At 43.0% G+C, this 15,438-nt stretch overlaps 1 protein-coding gene across 1 annotated transcript in view; it reads right to left on the bottom strand.

Moving 5' to 3' along the window:
* Positions 1-15,438, bottom strand: part of TDRD9 (tudor domain containing 9) — a 124,565-nt gene that overhangs the window by 86,616 nt on the left and 22,511 nt on the right. The window contains exons 2-6 of the mRNA XM_089908266.1: positions 14,367-14,473; positions 7,107-7,204; positions 5,617-5,838; positions 4,800-4,922; positions 790-870 (exon numbers count right to left, since the gene is read on the bottom strand). Of these exons, the coding sequence (XP_089764392.1) occupies positions 790-870; positions 4,800-4,922; positions 5,617-5,838; positions 7,107-7,204; positions 14,367-14,473 (631 nt within the window). The remainder of the gene's footprint in view (positions 1-789; positions 871-4,799; positions 4,923-5,616; positions 5,839-7,106; positions 7,205-14,366; positions 14,474-15,438) is intronic.

The raw sequence follows: 15,438 nt of genomic DNA, 5'->3' as shown, positions 1-15,438 counted from the left end.
TTTCAGGTGCCATTTAGTCAGCACCCACCAGGTGAGACTGTGAGCCTCCTAAGGTTGATGTCCCCACCTTGGGGCAGGGTGGGAATGTCTCCCTGAACGGACAGAGAGATGAAACACCTGAAGACAAAATATGTTATGATTTAGAGGGCATCTGCTTTCCAATAACAGCAAATCCTTCCACAGTTCCTTTATATAATGAATGACATGCACCCAATCACTGCTGCTTCTGAAAGACTCCTACTTAGCATGGCTGGGTTGACCTATGTCTAAACTGCATAATTATAAACCTTTTGCTATTTTGGCCTAGTTCACTTCTTTGTCCTTTTTGCTCAAACAGAATGTAAGCAATGTTTACCATTTTTGCCACGGACTTCCAGTTAGCTCCTAACTCAAGTCTCCTATAATAACAGTGCATATAACTATTCTCAAACTTCAATGTGACTCAGTGCTACTTTTAAAACAGAGATTACAGATATAGTCACATACCTTCAGATTATGGTACCTATTCAACCAAAATCAGTGCTCTAATACCCAGCATTTCATTAGCATCAACTAGCATCAGATCATTTCCTGCAGCCTGGAGAATATTTCACAATTTAATGCAACATAATAACCAAAAAGTACTCCATAGTCTGATCATACAAGAGCGCCCTTTAGCCAGTTTCCTAGCAAGATCTGGAGGACTACACAAGACAATGAACAACTAGCTTCTATTAAAATAAAGAGAAACAAAACTAAATAATAAATCTTAACCCTAAATGTTCCAGTTACTCATGAAATCAACTTTACCTTCACAAAACGTGAATTTGTTCTTAGAAGTTTGCGGACGACCAACAACAGGAAATCCATTTCTTCAGTTCGCTCGTGTACCTGCAAAATAGAAAGGGGGCACCCCCAACATGGGAAGGCACATATCACCGCTGAGTGACCGGAGGGCAAGGGGTTCAACAGTGCGCCTAGGGGCCTGGGGACTAAGTCTCTGCGCTAAACGCCGTTCCTCAGGAAACTATCACTCCTGGTTAAGAGGAAGCAAAGAACGGCGGCCCACAAACCAGAGAGCACACGAGGGGCGTGTGCGTCACTGTCGCCCCCAGCCCCCGTGCTTCTCTGTAGGGCCCTACTGGCATCTGGACAGAGGAATGTTTAGCGCTCTCAGCCCTGCCCACTGTGACAACACAAAGCATGCCACCACCGAGAAGCAGCAGACCAGCCTCCCTCTGCCGCTCCCGGCCCACAGCACCCCTCTGCACGGGCATGTTTACGCTACTACTTCAGCAAGGGAGTGCAGGGCGGTGGCTATGCCCAGGCAGCAGTGCCCCCTGCCTGGCAGGCTGGAACTCACAGGGTGGGCTCCGGAAGAGCTGGCTCAGTCAGAACAGGTAGCGCAGGGCTGGGTGAAGAGCTGAGGGCAATCGGAAGCCCCGCAGTAGCACCCGGGGAAATGGGGCTGCGGGGTCCCCCGGGGGCCTGCTGCTCAGACAGCACCCTCCAGGCCGAGTCCCCGAGGGCCTGTCCCGAACCAGCCAACACCCAGGGCTAAGTCACGTGCGGCCGTTTCTCTACACTTAGTCGGGCTCCCCATGGCACAAGGGGACAGCAGATTCTACTCTGGGACATTCCTCTGCCCAAGTGGAGAGATTAGCTGAGTCTGAAAGAGGGCGCTCCCTTCTCCTCCAGGCAAAAGGCTCCATTGTTTGTTCTCTAGCCGGCTCCTTCCTGGCCGCACTTCCCACTGAAGCAGGTATGGACAAAAGTAGTACAGAGAAAAGAAAAAAACAGCAGCTGAAAAGTATTTAACGTTCTGGCCTAACGGCTGGAAACCCTAACAGACACCTTATTAATCCAACTCTCATTTCATTCTATCACCAAACCCCAGAGCACTTCCTCAACACAAACATCCTGCCTCGCGTACTTAATAAAGAACAATAAAGGCTGTGCTCAGGCAAGAGCCCCAAAGTGACCTCTCCTTAGCGCTGAGACTCCCCTGGCCTCCACACCACCACTACAGCCTCCAGAGCTCTGACTTCACACAACCCGGCTTCTCCCAGTTGCTGGAGGCCGGGCTGCCTCCCCCTCCTGCCCTGAGGACCCCACTCACCCCTATATCCCAGGATGCCCACAGTCCTCTCCCTGCCCCAGGCCCTTCTCCGTTGCCCATAATTACACATATCTCAGTAGATATGTGTCTCCCCAGCAGAGTGGCTAAGAGCAGAAACTACAACTCCTGCATCTTTATAACCTCAGCACCTAATGAGGCAGGTACTCAAAAAATGTTTACTAAACGAATGATTCACCTGAAGCTAGTTTATTCTTTTTCAAGAGCTAAGAACTGAAGGACATGATCATTCCATTTTCAACTGCCTGGCCACCTTCAACTTTACTTAGATTTCTTTTGGAATTCAAATCATCCTGCACAATAGGAACAATATTCTTTGTAAAACTGAAACTTCAGGTCTATCCAACCCATTAATTCTTTAAGCAATAGTTATTAGAACACCTACGAGGCGCTGGGGACACGGTGGTAGAGTAGGAAGCTGCTCGTGTAACCAGGTGACGAGGCACCCCCCTGTAGGACAAGCTCCTGCACAGTGTAGCTGACCTGTGTTCAGCTACCATCACACAGCTTCAGGAAAGAATGCACCCAGTAACGCTGTGCATGGGCATGTCCACGCCACTCAGGCGTGTGTGTGCAAAGACACCTCCTAACACAGTCAGAAAGTGGCTGGATCTACAGAAATAAATGGAGGCATGAGAAGTAGAGCTCCGGAGTGAACTACCCCACAACACCATGCTATCTGGAGGCCTCAGTAAAAGGTTCAACAACAAACGGTAACTACTGTGGACTGTGTAATACCACCTTTGGGCATACTGCCTAAGTTTGAATTTCATCACTACCTAAAGACACTCAAAACTGCCAAAAGTCATAAAGAAAAATTATGAACCATACTGCACATCACACTGTATTGCAAAGAATAACAACATATTTTCCACCTTTTACTCTCCCAAACAACAGTAATTTAAAACCAAGTAAATGTACACAAGCTAGTAAATGCACCCATTCAGCTTTACCTGCAGTATCGATGGAAGAAATTTTCACATATTGAGGTATGGGGAAGTCATTCTGGCTTATACGTGACATGCTTGGACTTTATGCTAATTAGAACAGCCTTGTTTTGTGGCTTGTCACACAGGCATTGTGCATCTGCTTTAACCATTAACGACGAGAATGCACTTAAACATAAAGATGGAGTAACTATGGTTCAGGCATCCAAAATGGAGCCGGGTGGCCCTTGTGGATGTGGTTTCAGACACGTTCCTCCATCACTTGGAACCTGAATTTTCTGAACTGTATCAGACTCAAGGACACCTCCAGCCATTCTCAAAACAGTATCTGCCAGCAGCTGCCAGCTACAACCTTATTATGGTCTCAAGGTCTCCGCTTATAACTATGCAACCATTCCAGACCCCAACCAATCCTTGCTTAACTAGCACCCTTATTTCTCTCCAGCTCCAATCCTAATTCTCAACAAACAACTTGTATTTTTCAGTTTTTGCCTTTATAAGCCCCCCATTTTGTAGTCCAGCAGAACACAATTCAAGAGCTTCTTTAACCTGTGTGTCCCAGGCTATAGTCCTTAGTTTGGCTCAAATAACACTCTTTTCTATTCCTATTATAGACTGTTTACTGATTATTTCCATTGGCAGTATGTTTTGGTATTCTACTGATCACACAACATATCAAGAGAATGGAGAGACCTTTCCCTAAAGGGCTGCTCAGGGGGTTTCATTCCAGCCTCTATCAGGTACTCCAGCCCCACCTCACAGTCTCCCACAAATCCTATTTATTTGCTGATGTTTCTAACGCCACAAGAAATAAGTAAAGCTTCTCAAGGCATAATTACTGATGAGGTTTAAAACTCAAGAGTTTGGGGTAGAGGCATTTCCAAAGCTCCTGGGAAAACTGTTTGAACACAGCATCTCCCCACCTCAAAAAACTCTATATAAACAAAATTGGGAATTCCCTGGTGGTCCAGTGGTTAGGACTCGGCGCTCTCACTGCAGAGGGCGCAGGTTCAATCCCTGGTCAGGGAACTAAGATCCCACAAGCCGCGTGGCACGGCCTAAACAGAACAGAATAGGATCAAATCAAAATCAATTAAATATTCCATCCTTACTGAGAAAAGTCGAGAAAGCTAAGACTGGCACAGAGACAGTGTTCACAATACTTTATTAGGGATTTTTTTAGAAAAGTGAATAGATCAATATCATCTATTTACTTTATTCATTTTCTTAAAAGATATTATTGTCCTTGTTTTACTAGATGGAAAGTATCTGTAAGGCACTAAAAATACCTACAGACAATTAAAGTTCTTAATTGTCTGATGTGGCTAACACTCTAAACCAGGGTCAGCAGCCTTTCCCTGTAAAAGGCCAGAGGGCAAATACTTCCAGCTTCACGGAACATGCGGTCCTGTCCCAACTATTCATCTCTTCTGTAGAACACCAGCAATCATAAACAAAGAGCAAAACTGTGTGCCAATAAAACTTTACTTACAAGAACAGGGGCCAGCTTCGGCCTGAGGGCTGTAGTCTGCCAACCCCTGCTCTAAACAAGGATTCACAGTCCTCAACCTCCCCACCCGCATTTTGGAAGTAAGAGCAAAGGATCAAAACAGAAAATCAACATTCTTAGTAGAATAAGCAGATATAGGCCCAAATTACTTTTTGACACTTTACAAGTAACTTGCACTGTGTTCTCTCACCAAACAGGAGTATGAACAGAAGAGCAGAGCACCTACTTCATCGATGAAGACATGTGTGAATTCCATCAAACTCCTGGCGCTGACTATCTTCCGCAGCAGCACCCCGCCTGTCACATAGATTAACCTGGTGTCTTCCGTCGCTATTCTCTCCAGCCCTACCTAAAATTGGGGAAGGGAAAAGAAAGGAGAAAATTTTCAGTTTAAGTGGTTCACATTTAATTACCAAAAAATGCTATGCTCATTTCATAATGAAGGTAAGAAAGGGGAAAAAAATTACTGTATATCACAAAAAATATAGGGTCTAAATTAAAACTGAAATTCTCAAGTTGATTTTTCTTCTTCTTCTTCTTCTTTGGTGATGGGTGGAGAGACTGGCCTATCTAGTCGTACTTCCCGTATCATTTTTATGTTAAGATGATTGTGTATGAAGACATCTTCAACATAAAGATATAATTGAAAGATAAAATTATATAAAAGCCATTCTCAAGTCTGAGCATTCTCACTTCTTTTCTATTCAACTGAGAAAGAAACTAAAGTTATCAATATTTTCAAGAACTTCAGAGATTCACTGTTTTTAAAATTATGCCATAATTCTGCTCTATAAGCAACTGATTTCATTTTCTTTTCCAGCAGAAAATAATCACACCTTATCATCAACTTGTATAAAATTAAAAATTAACAAAGAGGGACTTCCCTGGCAGTCCAGTGGTTAAGACTCTGCGCTTGCAACACAGGGGGCATGGGTTCAATCCCTGGTCAAGGAACTAAGATCCCACATGCCATGTGGCATGGCCAAAAGGTAAATTAAAAACAAAAATTAACAGAGAGAGATGGCTCCCTCTCTCAGTCTCACCTGATAGCCCACCAAACCACCCAAAGTCCAGGCGCGCTCTTTACTGATCCACCTGGCGATGCTGCTGGCCCCGATCTTCCGTGGCTGGGTGACCACAATGTTGCAATAGGTAGAGCGTTGGATGTAATGATCCAAGATATACTGCGGGAGCTGAGTACTTTTACCACTACCAGTGGCACCGTGTATAATTACCACAGAATTACTTTCTATCAAAGAAATGACCTAGAATTAGAACAAAAAACAAACCTTCAAAATTGCCACAAATTTAACAATGATGTAATAAAGTATTACCTATGAACCAAAAGCTTTATCTCAAGAAGACTTTCAGAATTTATTTTCTTTTCATCCTTAAAAGTTAAATTATTACCTAACCACCTAAACATCACAAACGAGAGAAAGAAGGTTACTAATGGCTGCTGAATTTGAAACCAATTTGAACAGTGAACAATAACTAATGGCCACAGAAATTCAGGCCAAGTTCACTGATCCCCATGTCTCAATTTCTTCGTCTATAAATATGAAAACACCAAAATGAATTTCTATAGCTCTTGCTAAGTCTAAATTTCTATTATTTTAAAATTTTGTAATGAACCTCCGTGTAATTCTACTGAGAAACATGAAAACACAGCTGTTATTACACTCAAGTGGCTTTAAATTCTCATTTGAAACTCTTCAGACACACTTAAAAACAATGAACTTCTAGTGCGCCACGTACAGACTGCATGGAGCGGCCCGAGAACGCCAGCCCGATCTCTCCCCACCGCTCCCCGCCTCCACCCTAGATATGTGTAAGCTCTTATCACTCTAGCGATTGCCATGGTCAGGGAATACAAATTAATTTGAATACTGGCCTCTTAAAAATTAATAAAGTATATCTACTCTACAAAAGCTGCATGATTCGATCTAAAGCAAAATAAAAATTAAATTTAGAACATTTACAGTTTGTTCCTATCCATAACCACTTCTTCCGCTAGTACAGTTAAGGTTTCAATACGCTTACTTTTACCCATGTTTAATAACATGTAACTAATTAAAAGTGTAACCATCCTGCTGCTATATTGCCCAACATTGTTCTTAAAATTACATATCAATGACTGACCAATCACCAGGCAAACAAATGAGGCAGAGTGCAAAGAAAACCCAGTGGAATGCTAGAGAAGACTGCAGCTGAGGGCATTATTTGCTTTCTAAAAAGTCTGGGCAGCCGGTATTGCGAGAAGCAGCTCTCCTGGGGCCCAGCAGGTGTTTACTCACACTTATTTCGGAGCAGGGAAGACTAGGTGAATAATTAAATATGAGGAGATGAGCTCAGGGGAAGGCTGAACAAGTGAAGCACAGCCGAAAGGAAGGCCATCAACACGCTTATTACACAAAACCACCTCCCCAGGGTGCCTGCCCAGCACCTCATCACTTTCAGACCAGAAACCAAGTGCTGGGTCGCCGGTATTTAGTCAAACAACAAAATTACATTATGACAAAAATAATTTTACCTCTTCCTTACATCGATTTATAGGCAAATCAGGATATTTATAAGTTGTCTCTGGGATGCACATCACACTGCTTGATTTAGCTAAAGGTGGCCTTGGACCTGGATTCAGACAAAACAAATACGATGCTATTTCTTATATGAAAAAAGACAAGGTGAACAACCTACTGTTTTATCTATATACACAGCAAGCTGTACACACACACAAATACATATTGTACAGGCTAACACTGTGAGCAGGGTAATTAGGAAATTCCCTTAGCACCCACTGCGAGTAATTTATACAAGCTGAGCACCGTCTTACCCTCCATCACAGCAATCAGTGTTGAAGGCTCAGCACTACCTTCTAAGATAAAAGATCTGTAGAGCACAGTACTCATCACTTGAAAATGGCACAAAAATGATTAGCTTAAAGAACAAACTTTTATTTGAAATTTCACACCAATTTGTTAAGTGTTCATTCCTTGCTACTAAATCCGTAGTAGACAACCAAACACCATAAGGATACCTTAGGAATAAGCACCCTGGAAGGGACAACTTCACTCTGACAAAGACACACCCTGGGGCGCTTCCCTGATGGTGCAGTGGTTGACAGTCCGCCTGCCAATACAGGGGACACGGGTTCGATCCCTGGTCCGGGAAGATCCTACATGCCGTGGAGCAACTAAGCCCATGCGCCACAACTACTGAGCCTGCGCTCTAGAGCCCGTGAGACATGACTACTGAGCCCACGTGCCACAACTACTGAAGCCCGCGTGCCTACAGCCCGTGCTCCACAATGAGAAAAGCCACCGCAATGAGAAGCCCGTGCACTGCAATGAAGAGTAGCCCCCGCTCGCTGCAACTAGAGAAGGCCTGTTAAGCAGCAACGAAGACCCAACACAGCCAAAAATAAATAAATAAAGTAAAATAAATTTATTATTTAAAAAAAAAAAGAAAGACACACCCTGGGGAGGTCTGCCCAGCTCTGCTATTGAACGTCCTCCTGTAAATACACGCACTATACTCCGGGGATGCCACAAATTCTTGATAAATCATCAAAATTCACAGGATTGGGAAGTAAGTTTTACTTCCAAAGTAAACAAACTTTGAAAGCTTCCCTGTCCCCCCCAAACTCAGCACTGAGCTGGCTCCCTCCCCAGGTCTCCCCTCAACACCGCCCTCCCTGTTCCTCCCAGCCCTTCGCTTCTCTGCCCCAGCCTCTCCCTCTGTTCTGCCGTCACCCTTCCCACTTGACACACGTGTCCATGCTTTGTTTTTGCTCTCCTACATTTTCTCCTACACATACTCTCAGTTTCAAAATCGGTCTAACTATATAATGAAAATGGCTATTTTCCTATAGTTGAATCAAGATGTGCAGTACTTGTTCTGAATTTTAAGAACAGAGGAGCCAGTTCTGTTCTCTCTCAAAGCAAAAACAGCTTCTTTGTGGAAACAGAGTTCCTTCTAGGGCATCGCGGCACTGACTTCAGGGGAAAGTTCTCTAAGTCCTGCCCTCAACAGCTTTCTAACCTTCTAGTCACCTCACTACTGACTGCCAAACTCCACAAAGTGTGCACTTCTGTCCACTCTCACATCTCACTCTCCTTCCATTGCTCCGCTTAGCTTTTAAGAAACACAATCACTGACGCTGTCCTGTGTTCCCACTGGTATACTTGCGCTCAATCTCACCCCTTCCAGAAGCACTCTCAGCTAAAAAGCCCTTTAATTTAACCACACTACCTTCAAAACATGTAGCAAAACTCAATGTGTAAACAGTTCCTAACTTACAAATGGTTCCAAGATTTTATTAAATTATGTCGAATTCTAAATGATGGCTGGGTACCCAGGCCAGTCTACAAATGCAAGAACTGAGATGATATATGCATAAATAGGGAAAAAATAGAGACCTTCCCATTCTTGGTGTTGGTAGGCTTATCAATCAATAATAGGCCTTCTTAACACAAAGGGAAGGGATGAGACTCCACGAGGCCCAACGAACGAGGAGAGACAGAGGGAGGAGCTCCTGAGCTGCTACACCGCTGGGAGATGCAGTGACAGGGAGTGGGACACAGGGTGAGAGGGACAAGGCCTGCATGGGGAAGAGAGGTGACACAGACTCTTTAGAAAGACAGAAAGGTAGCAGCTGTATTTTTTGCTCAGAACCTGCAGCCGTGGCTCACGGTGCTGCTGAACGAGCCATCACTTTGACAACACTGATGTGACTTACATTCCTCGATTACATGCATTTTGAAGGTTGCTGCTTAAAGACAGAAATGCTACAAGAAAAAAATTGCAGAAGTCCTAACTGTATTGTCTAAACCACAGCCCTCTCTCTATTTAACAAGAAACACGGGCTGACACTTTTAGGTCACTGGCTGCAGCCGACCCGAGCGCAAATCAAGTCCAGCCTCCACATCCACCGCCAGAGGGAAGACCAGAAGCAAAAGACATGTTCACGGCTGTGCAGCTCTTTCACCTGTGCAGCAGCAACCAAATCAAAGGAGGGGCCAGGAAAATATTACAGGTAAATTCTCAGAGGAAACGGGTAACAACGCAGATCAACAAGCCACGTACAGCAAAGTGTAATCCAAAAGTGATATGAGAAATACCTCAACCTCAAATTTTATTTTCCTGTTATCTCTTTATCTGAGGTTATTAACATTAAAATATCTCACATGAACTGGAAAAAACTGGAAACCATGAAAATTGCTAGTTTCTCAAATACAAAAAATCTAACCAAAAAAATTCAGCAGTCAGGGTTCCAAACAGTATATAATGGATTTTAACTGGAGAACATAATAATGTTTCTTATCATAAAATCTAGACACTGTACACTACAGAAAATAAGTTTAATTACTACATTGCTGATTTAAGTATAAAATTAAATCTTCAAAATAATTACATATCACTTTTTCCAAGTATGGGTTGGTATTCCAAACACAAAATTAAACTTAATTTGAATATTTCCCTTTTCAGTTATTAAAAACTCCAGACAGGCCATTCTCTTAAACTCAAAAGAAAAGCTATCAAAGGGATGGAAACCACCAGCAAAAATATCACCAAATTAAAAGGGAGGTAGCACTGTGGCCTTTAATCACAACTAAGGACACCATGCCAGGACAAATTCAAAACTGCTATATGAAAACAACAGAAACCCCGCAGGAGTCCACAGCCTAGAACCAAGGTCAAGCTGTTCAGAAATGCTATTAAATCTCAATTTTTAAAAAATGATTTACTTTAAACTATATACAATGATTCTAATGTAATTCACAGAAATTCAATGAATGTGTGTTCTTGGATTTCTACTCAGAAATGATTTTTTAAAACAGTTATATAGATGAAATAACACCTGTATCACGCCAAAAGCAAACGTATTTTTAAATTATTATTATTTTTTAATTTATTATTTATTTATTTATTTATTTTTATTTTGGCTGTGTTGGGTCTTTGTTGCAGTACATGGGCTTCTCACTGTGGTGGCTTCTCTTGTTGCAGAGCACAGGCTCTAGGCACACGGGCTTCAGTAGTTGTGGCACGCGGGCTCAGTAGTTGTGACTTGCGGGCTCCAGAGCGCAGGCTCAATAGTTGCGGCTCACGGGCTTAGTTGCTACATGGCATGTGGGATCTTCCCAGACCAGGGCTCAAATCCATGTCCCCTGCTGGCAGGTGGATTCTTAACCACTGCACCACCAGGGAAGTCCCAGCAAAGGTATTTTGAATCAAAGTATTTTAAACTAGATATAACAAAATTTTCACGTTGAAACCTTGGGGCTGGACTGGAATTAGAGGTACCAGTGCAATCTCACAGTTTTAATGTAAACAGACAGAATAGGGATAGAAATAGCTGTGTATACACACACACACACACACACACACGAGAACCTCATCTCCTTCCCATAGGCACTGCCGCACTTCAAAGCATGGAGCAGCACCTCCTGCTTCCTGCGGCCCCTCTCCTCCCTCACATCCCCATCCATGCATCACCTGGTCCTGTCCGGCCATCCCACAACCGGCTCCCCACGCCATGCCATCACCCCAGTCATCAGTCACCATCCAGTCTCACCTGGACTTCTCCTCATGTCCATGCTAGTCCCCACCAGTCCAGTCTCTCCAATATGACCAGAGTGGTCTTCTCAAAACACTGATCTCATCCCTCGACGTTCCCCCACCCACACACACTCATGCCAAGGTAAAGCTAGAACTTTCAACAGCTTCCCCTTGCTCTGAGTATTAAGACTAAAATTCTTGGGCTTCCCTGGTGGCGCAGTGGTTGAGAGTCCGCCTGGCAATGCAGGAGACACGGGTTCGTGCCCCGGTCCGGGAAGATCCCACATGCCGTGGAGCGGCTGGGCCTGTGAGCCATGGCTGCTGAGCCGCGTCCGGAGCCTGTGCTGCGTAGCGGGAGAGGCCACAACAGTGAGAGGCCCGCGTACCGCAAAAACAAACAAACAAAAAAAACTAAAATTCTTAAAACCTAAAATTCTTAGTCATGGCCCCAGGCCCTGTCACCAGTTGTGCCTACATCTCATCCAGCCTCATCCGACACAACCGCATTCGTCTTCTACTGCTCCTGTGACACGTGATCCCAACCTTAGTAGCTTAAAACAACACACATTTACAGTATTCTCTTACAGCTCTGAACGTCAGAGGTCCAAAAGCAGTCTGGGCTAAGATCCAGAGGTCTGCACAGCTGGTTCCTTCTGGAGGCTCTGTGGGGAAGAACCCATTCCCCACCTCTTCAGCTTCAAGAAGCCGTCTGCACTCCCTGGCTCACCGCCCCCTCCTTGTATCACTCCGGCTTCTGTCCTCACATCTACGACTGACTCTGCTTACAGCCCTGCGATTACACCAGACCCACCCCCAGTCCCTCCACCTCAAGCTCCTCAACTTAATATGTAAAGTTCCTTTTACCATGTGATGTAGCACAGTCACCACATGTTCTGAAGAGGAGGGTGAGGATCTCTGTGGAGGGCTATTATTCAGTCTCCAACTGACCCTGCCCACCCACACCCCAGACTTTCTCCTATTACAGGCCGTCTGCATACATTTTCCCCTCCCCCGATCCCCAAACTGTCTAGGTAACTTCTATAACTTCTATTAATTCTTCAGCTCCAAGCTCAATTGTTACTTTCCTGATACCCCAGCTAAAGGCAGAAACCCTTGTCCTAAGTCCCCAGAGAGTTTATCTTTCAGAGGATTTACCTCCAAAAGCATTTACTTGTGTAACTACATGATTAAATGATAACCTCTGTAAGAAGAGGGACCAGGTCTTTTTAACTTATATTCTCATTGCTTCACACTGTCCCTGGCACACACCTTGATAAACATTGGTCGTTGAGTCAATCCTCCAAGTGCAGTCAAAGCTATATGACTGCCTAGTGAAAAGCTCCAAATATATTAAGATGCCATGGACAGAGGAAGCAAATAGCAGTTTCAAATATGAATCCAAGTCAAAAGTTACAAGAGCAGACACTTGCACTTGCAGGCACTCATTTGTCATCTAGCCACCTCCACACAGCGGCAATCCCTATGGCAGGCTGCAGGACCCACAGTGGTGTGCTCGGGGTTTGTATATGTGAGTGCAACAAGAAGAATCACATCATCAAGAGTCTTCTGAAAACTAACACACTTCCCCAAAAGGAAATATTAAATGACAGATGTGTTTCCACAATAACACACAGCTATTTCAGGCTTCTATCAAAGTCCACACACTCTCCTACACAGATAAAAATCACCAGGCCTCTGTTCACTGACATTTAAGAGACTTCTAAGGCTTCCCATAAATAAGCAACAATGCAATAAATGTTCTTACACATACTACGTTGTACTTTTCTTAGAATAAGTAAATATTGAATCAAAGGACACACTATCACTTTGAACTATCACTTCTGGTAATAATGTACTGGGTTGTTCACACAAATATTCCTCCTGAGGACAACTAAAGATGCTAGACGAAATATACAAACATCATGTTTAAAAAACCGAAAGCTTGGCAAGAGAGAGAGGAAACACCAGGCCAAAGTCTATAATAAGGCAAGGACACAGAGGGGAAGACAAAGAACTCAAAGCTGCTTCTGCCTTAGGAGAAAGATGAACAATGAGAAATTAATCTGCATATAGTAGAGTGACCAAAAAAATGAAAAATACAAAACTGCATGAGAGAGTGGAGCATAGATAATGGCTCAGAATTTTCCAGAATTGATGAAAGATACCAATATTTTATATTGTCAAGAAACCCAAATAAAGACCAAGAAGAATAAGGATTAGTATACTTTTATGTATGGACTATATTTCATAATTTTCAAAAAGGCTGGAAAATATTACTCTAACCCCAACTTCTGTCCCTAAGTCCGAGCATAAGTACACAGAGTAGAAAGAAAGGAGGCAGAACTTCCTGACTGAATTGGTAGGAAGTTTGTGACGGATAACCTTTTATAAAGCAAAAAAATCAAAAACTTACTTCTGTCATATGAATACGGTCTAACGCTAATAAGACAATCAGCTCACTAAAAGAAAGTGCATACTCACAGAAAGTAACTAGCTTAACCTAAACTCTGAACAGTTGTATCCTTGTATCTCCTCCTTAGGAGGAGGAGAGGTTAAGAAGGACCTTTACCTTTTACTGTATACATTTATGTACTATTTAAAATTTTGTTTTAATATGATTATTATTTTAAAAACTATAATAATTTTAATAACAATGAAATAATTTTATAATAATATAATATATTATTGTATTGTTATTATTAAAATTATAATAACAATTTTAAGTAATTCTAATTAATAGTAAGGTCAGGGACCGTTATTAGTCTTCCAAAGGACAGACTATTTAGACACTGTGCTTACGAGAGGAAAACATGAGCAGCTCACAACACATCATCACACACTCACAATTTATAATCTGTCATATACTGCTCCCCCCAAAATCCTGAATTAACAAGCAATATGGAGTCGTTATTGATCAAAATACACTTCTTAAAGACTTTTAAGAAGTTAATGTTTTAGGGCTTCCCTGGAGGTGCAGTGGTTGAGAGTCTGCCTGCTGATGCAGGGGACGTGGGTTCGTGCCTCGGTCTGGGAAGATCCCACATGCCGCAGAGCGGCTGGGCCCGTGGGCCATGGCCGCTGAGCCTGCGCGTCCGGAGCCTGTGCTCCGCAACGGGAGAGGCCACAACAGTGAGAGGCCCGTGTATCGCAAAAAAAAAAAAAAAAGGAAGTTAATGTTTTAACATGTGAACAACTCACATATCATATTTTATGATATTTAAAGATACTCGTTTACCTGGCCCACTGGTTGAATGATCACTGCCATACATATCAAACTCCTGTGCTTCAAGTTTTCTGTATTTGTTAACATACTCCGTCTCTGAGCTCTTTTGGCTCAGTGGCCTGCAAAGAATATTAAAAGTTAGTACACTGTTTACAGAAAGCCAAGAAATTCCCACATGCTAGGAGAATTCTTGAATAGTTACTTTTACATTAAGTCCTATAAAAAAACCTGCAAATCGTCAATAAACAAATGAAAATACACTCAAATTCACAGTCAGTCACCAAATAGATGCAAATTAAAACAATGAGAAACCTTTTCCACCCTTTGAATTGGCAAGAAGTACAACTATGCTTGGGTTACGAGGAGAGGGAGGCAGATGGGTACAAGTGGTTACTCCGCAGAGCACTGTGACCTGTCCTATTAACCTCAGAACACATCTCCTGCCAGCTGACACTTCTTTCCTCAGTATCTTCCCCAAGGGCAGTATTCGCAGCACCTGTAGACAAGGAAGCACATGCAAAGACATGTATGGGAGCTGTAGGGGTTCAGAATGAGCCTCCCTAAAATGTGTCACTTTTGCATGAGGATTATTTTGAACTAAAGGCAGTCAAGACGCTACAGGTTCAGGAGAGCACAGAAGCAAAACATCCTCTGACATAAATCATAGCAATGTGTTTTCTTAGGTCAGTATCCCAAGGCAATAGAAATAAAACCAAAAATAAACAAAGGGAACTAATCAAACTTACAACCTTTTGCACAGCAAAGGAAACCATAAAAAAAAAAAAAGACAACCTACAGAATGGGAGAAAATATTTGCAAATGATGCGACAGACAAGGGCTTAATTTCCAAACTATACAAATGGCTCACACAGCTCAGCATCAAAAAAAAACAACCCAATCAAAAAATGGACAGAAGACCTGAGTAGACATTTCTCCACAGAAGACATCCAGGTGGCCAAGAGGCACATGAAAAGATGCTCAACATTGCTAATTATTAGAGAAATGCAAATCAAAAGTGCAATGAGGTATCACCTCACACTAGTCAGAATGGCCATCATCAAAAAATTTACAAATAATAAAATGC

Source organism: Delphinapterus leucas, chromosome 2 (genome assembly GCF_059928025.1).
Source record: "Delphinapterus leucas isolate spDelLeu-1000000601 "Yukka" chromosome 2, BTC_Dleu_Yukka2, whole genome shotgun sequence".
In the NCBI taxonomy this organism is placed as follows: Eukaryota; Metazoa; Chordata; class Mammalia; order Artiodactyla; family Monodontidae; genus Delphinapterus; species Delphinapterus leucas.
Note: the sequence above shows the minus strand (reverse complement) of the source record. Positions and strands in the feature narration are given on the sequence as shown.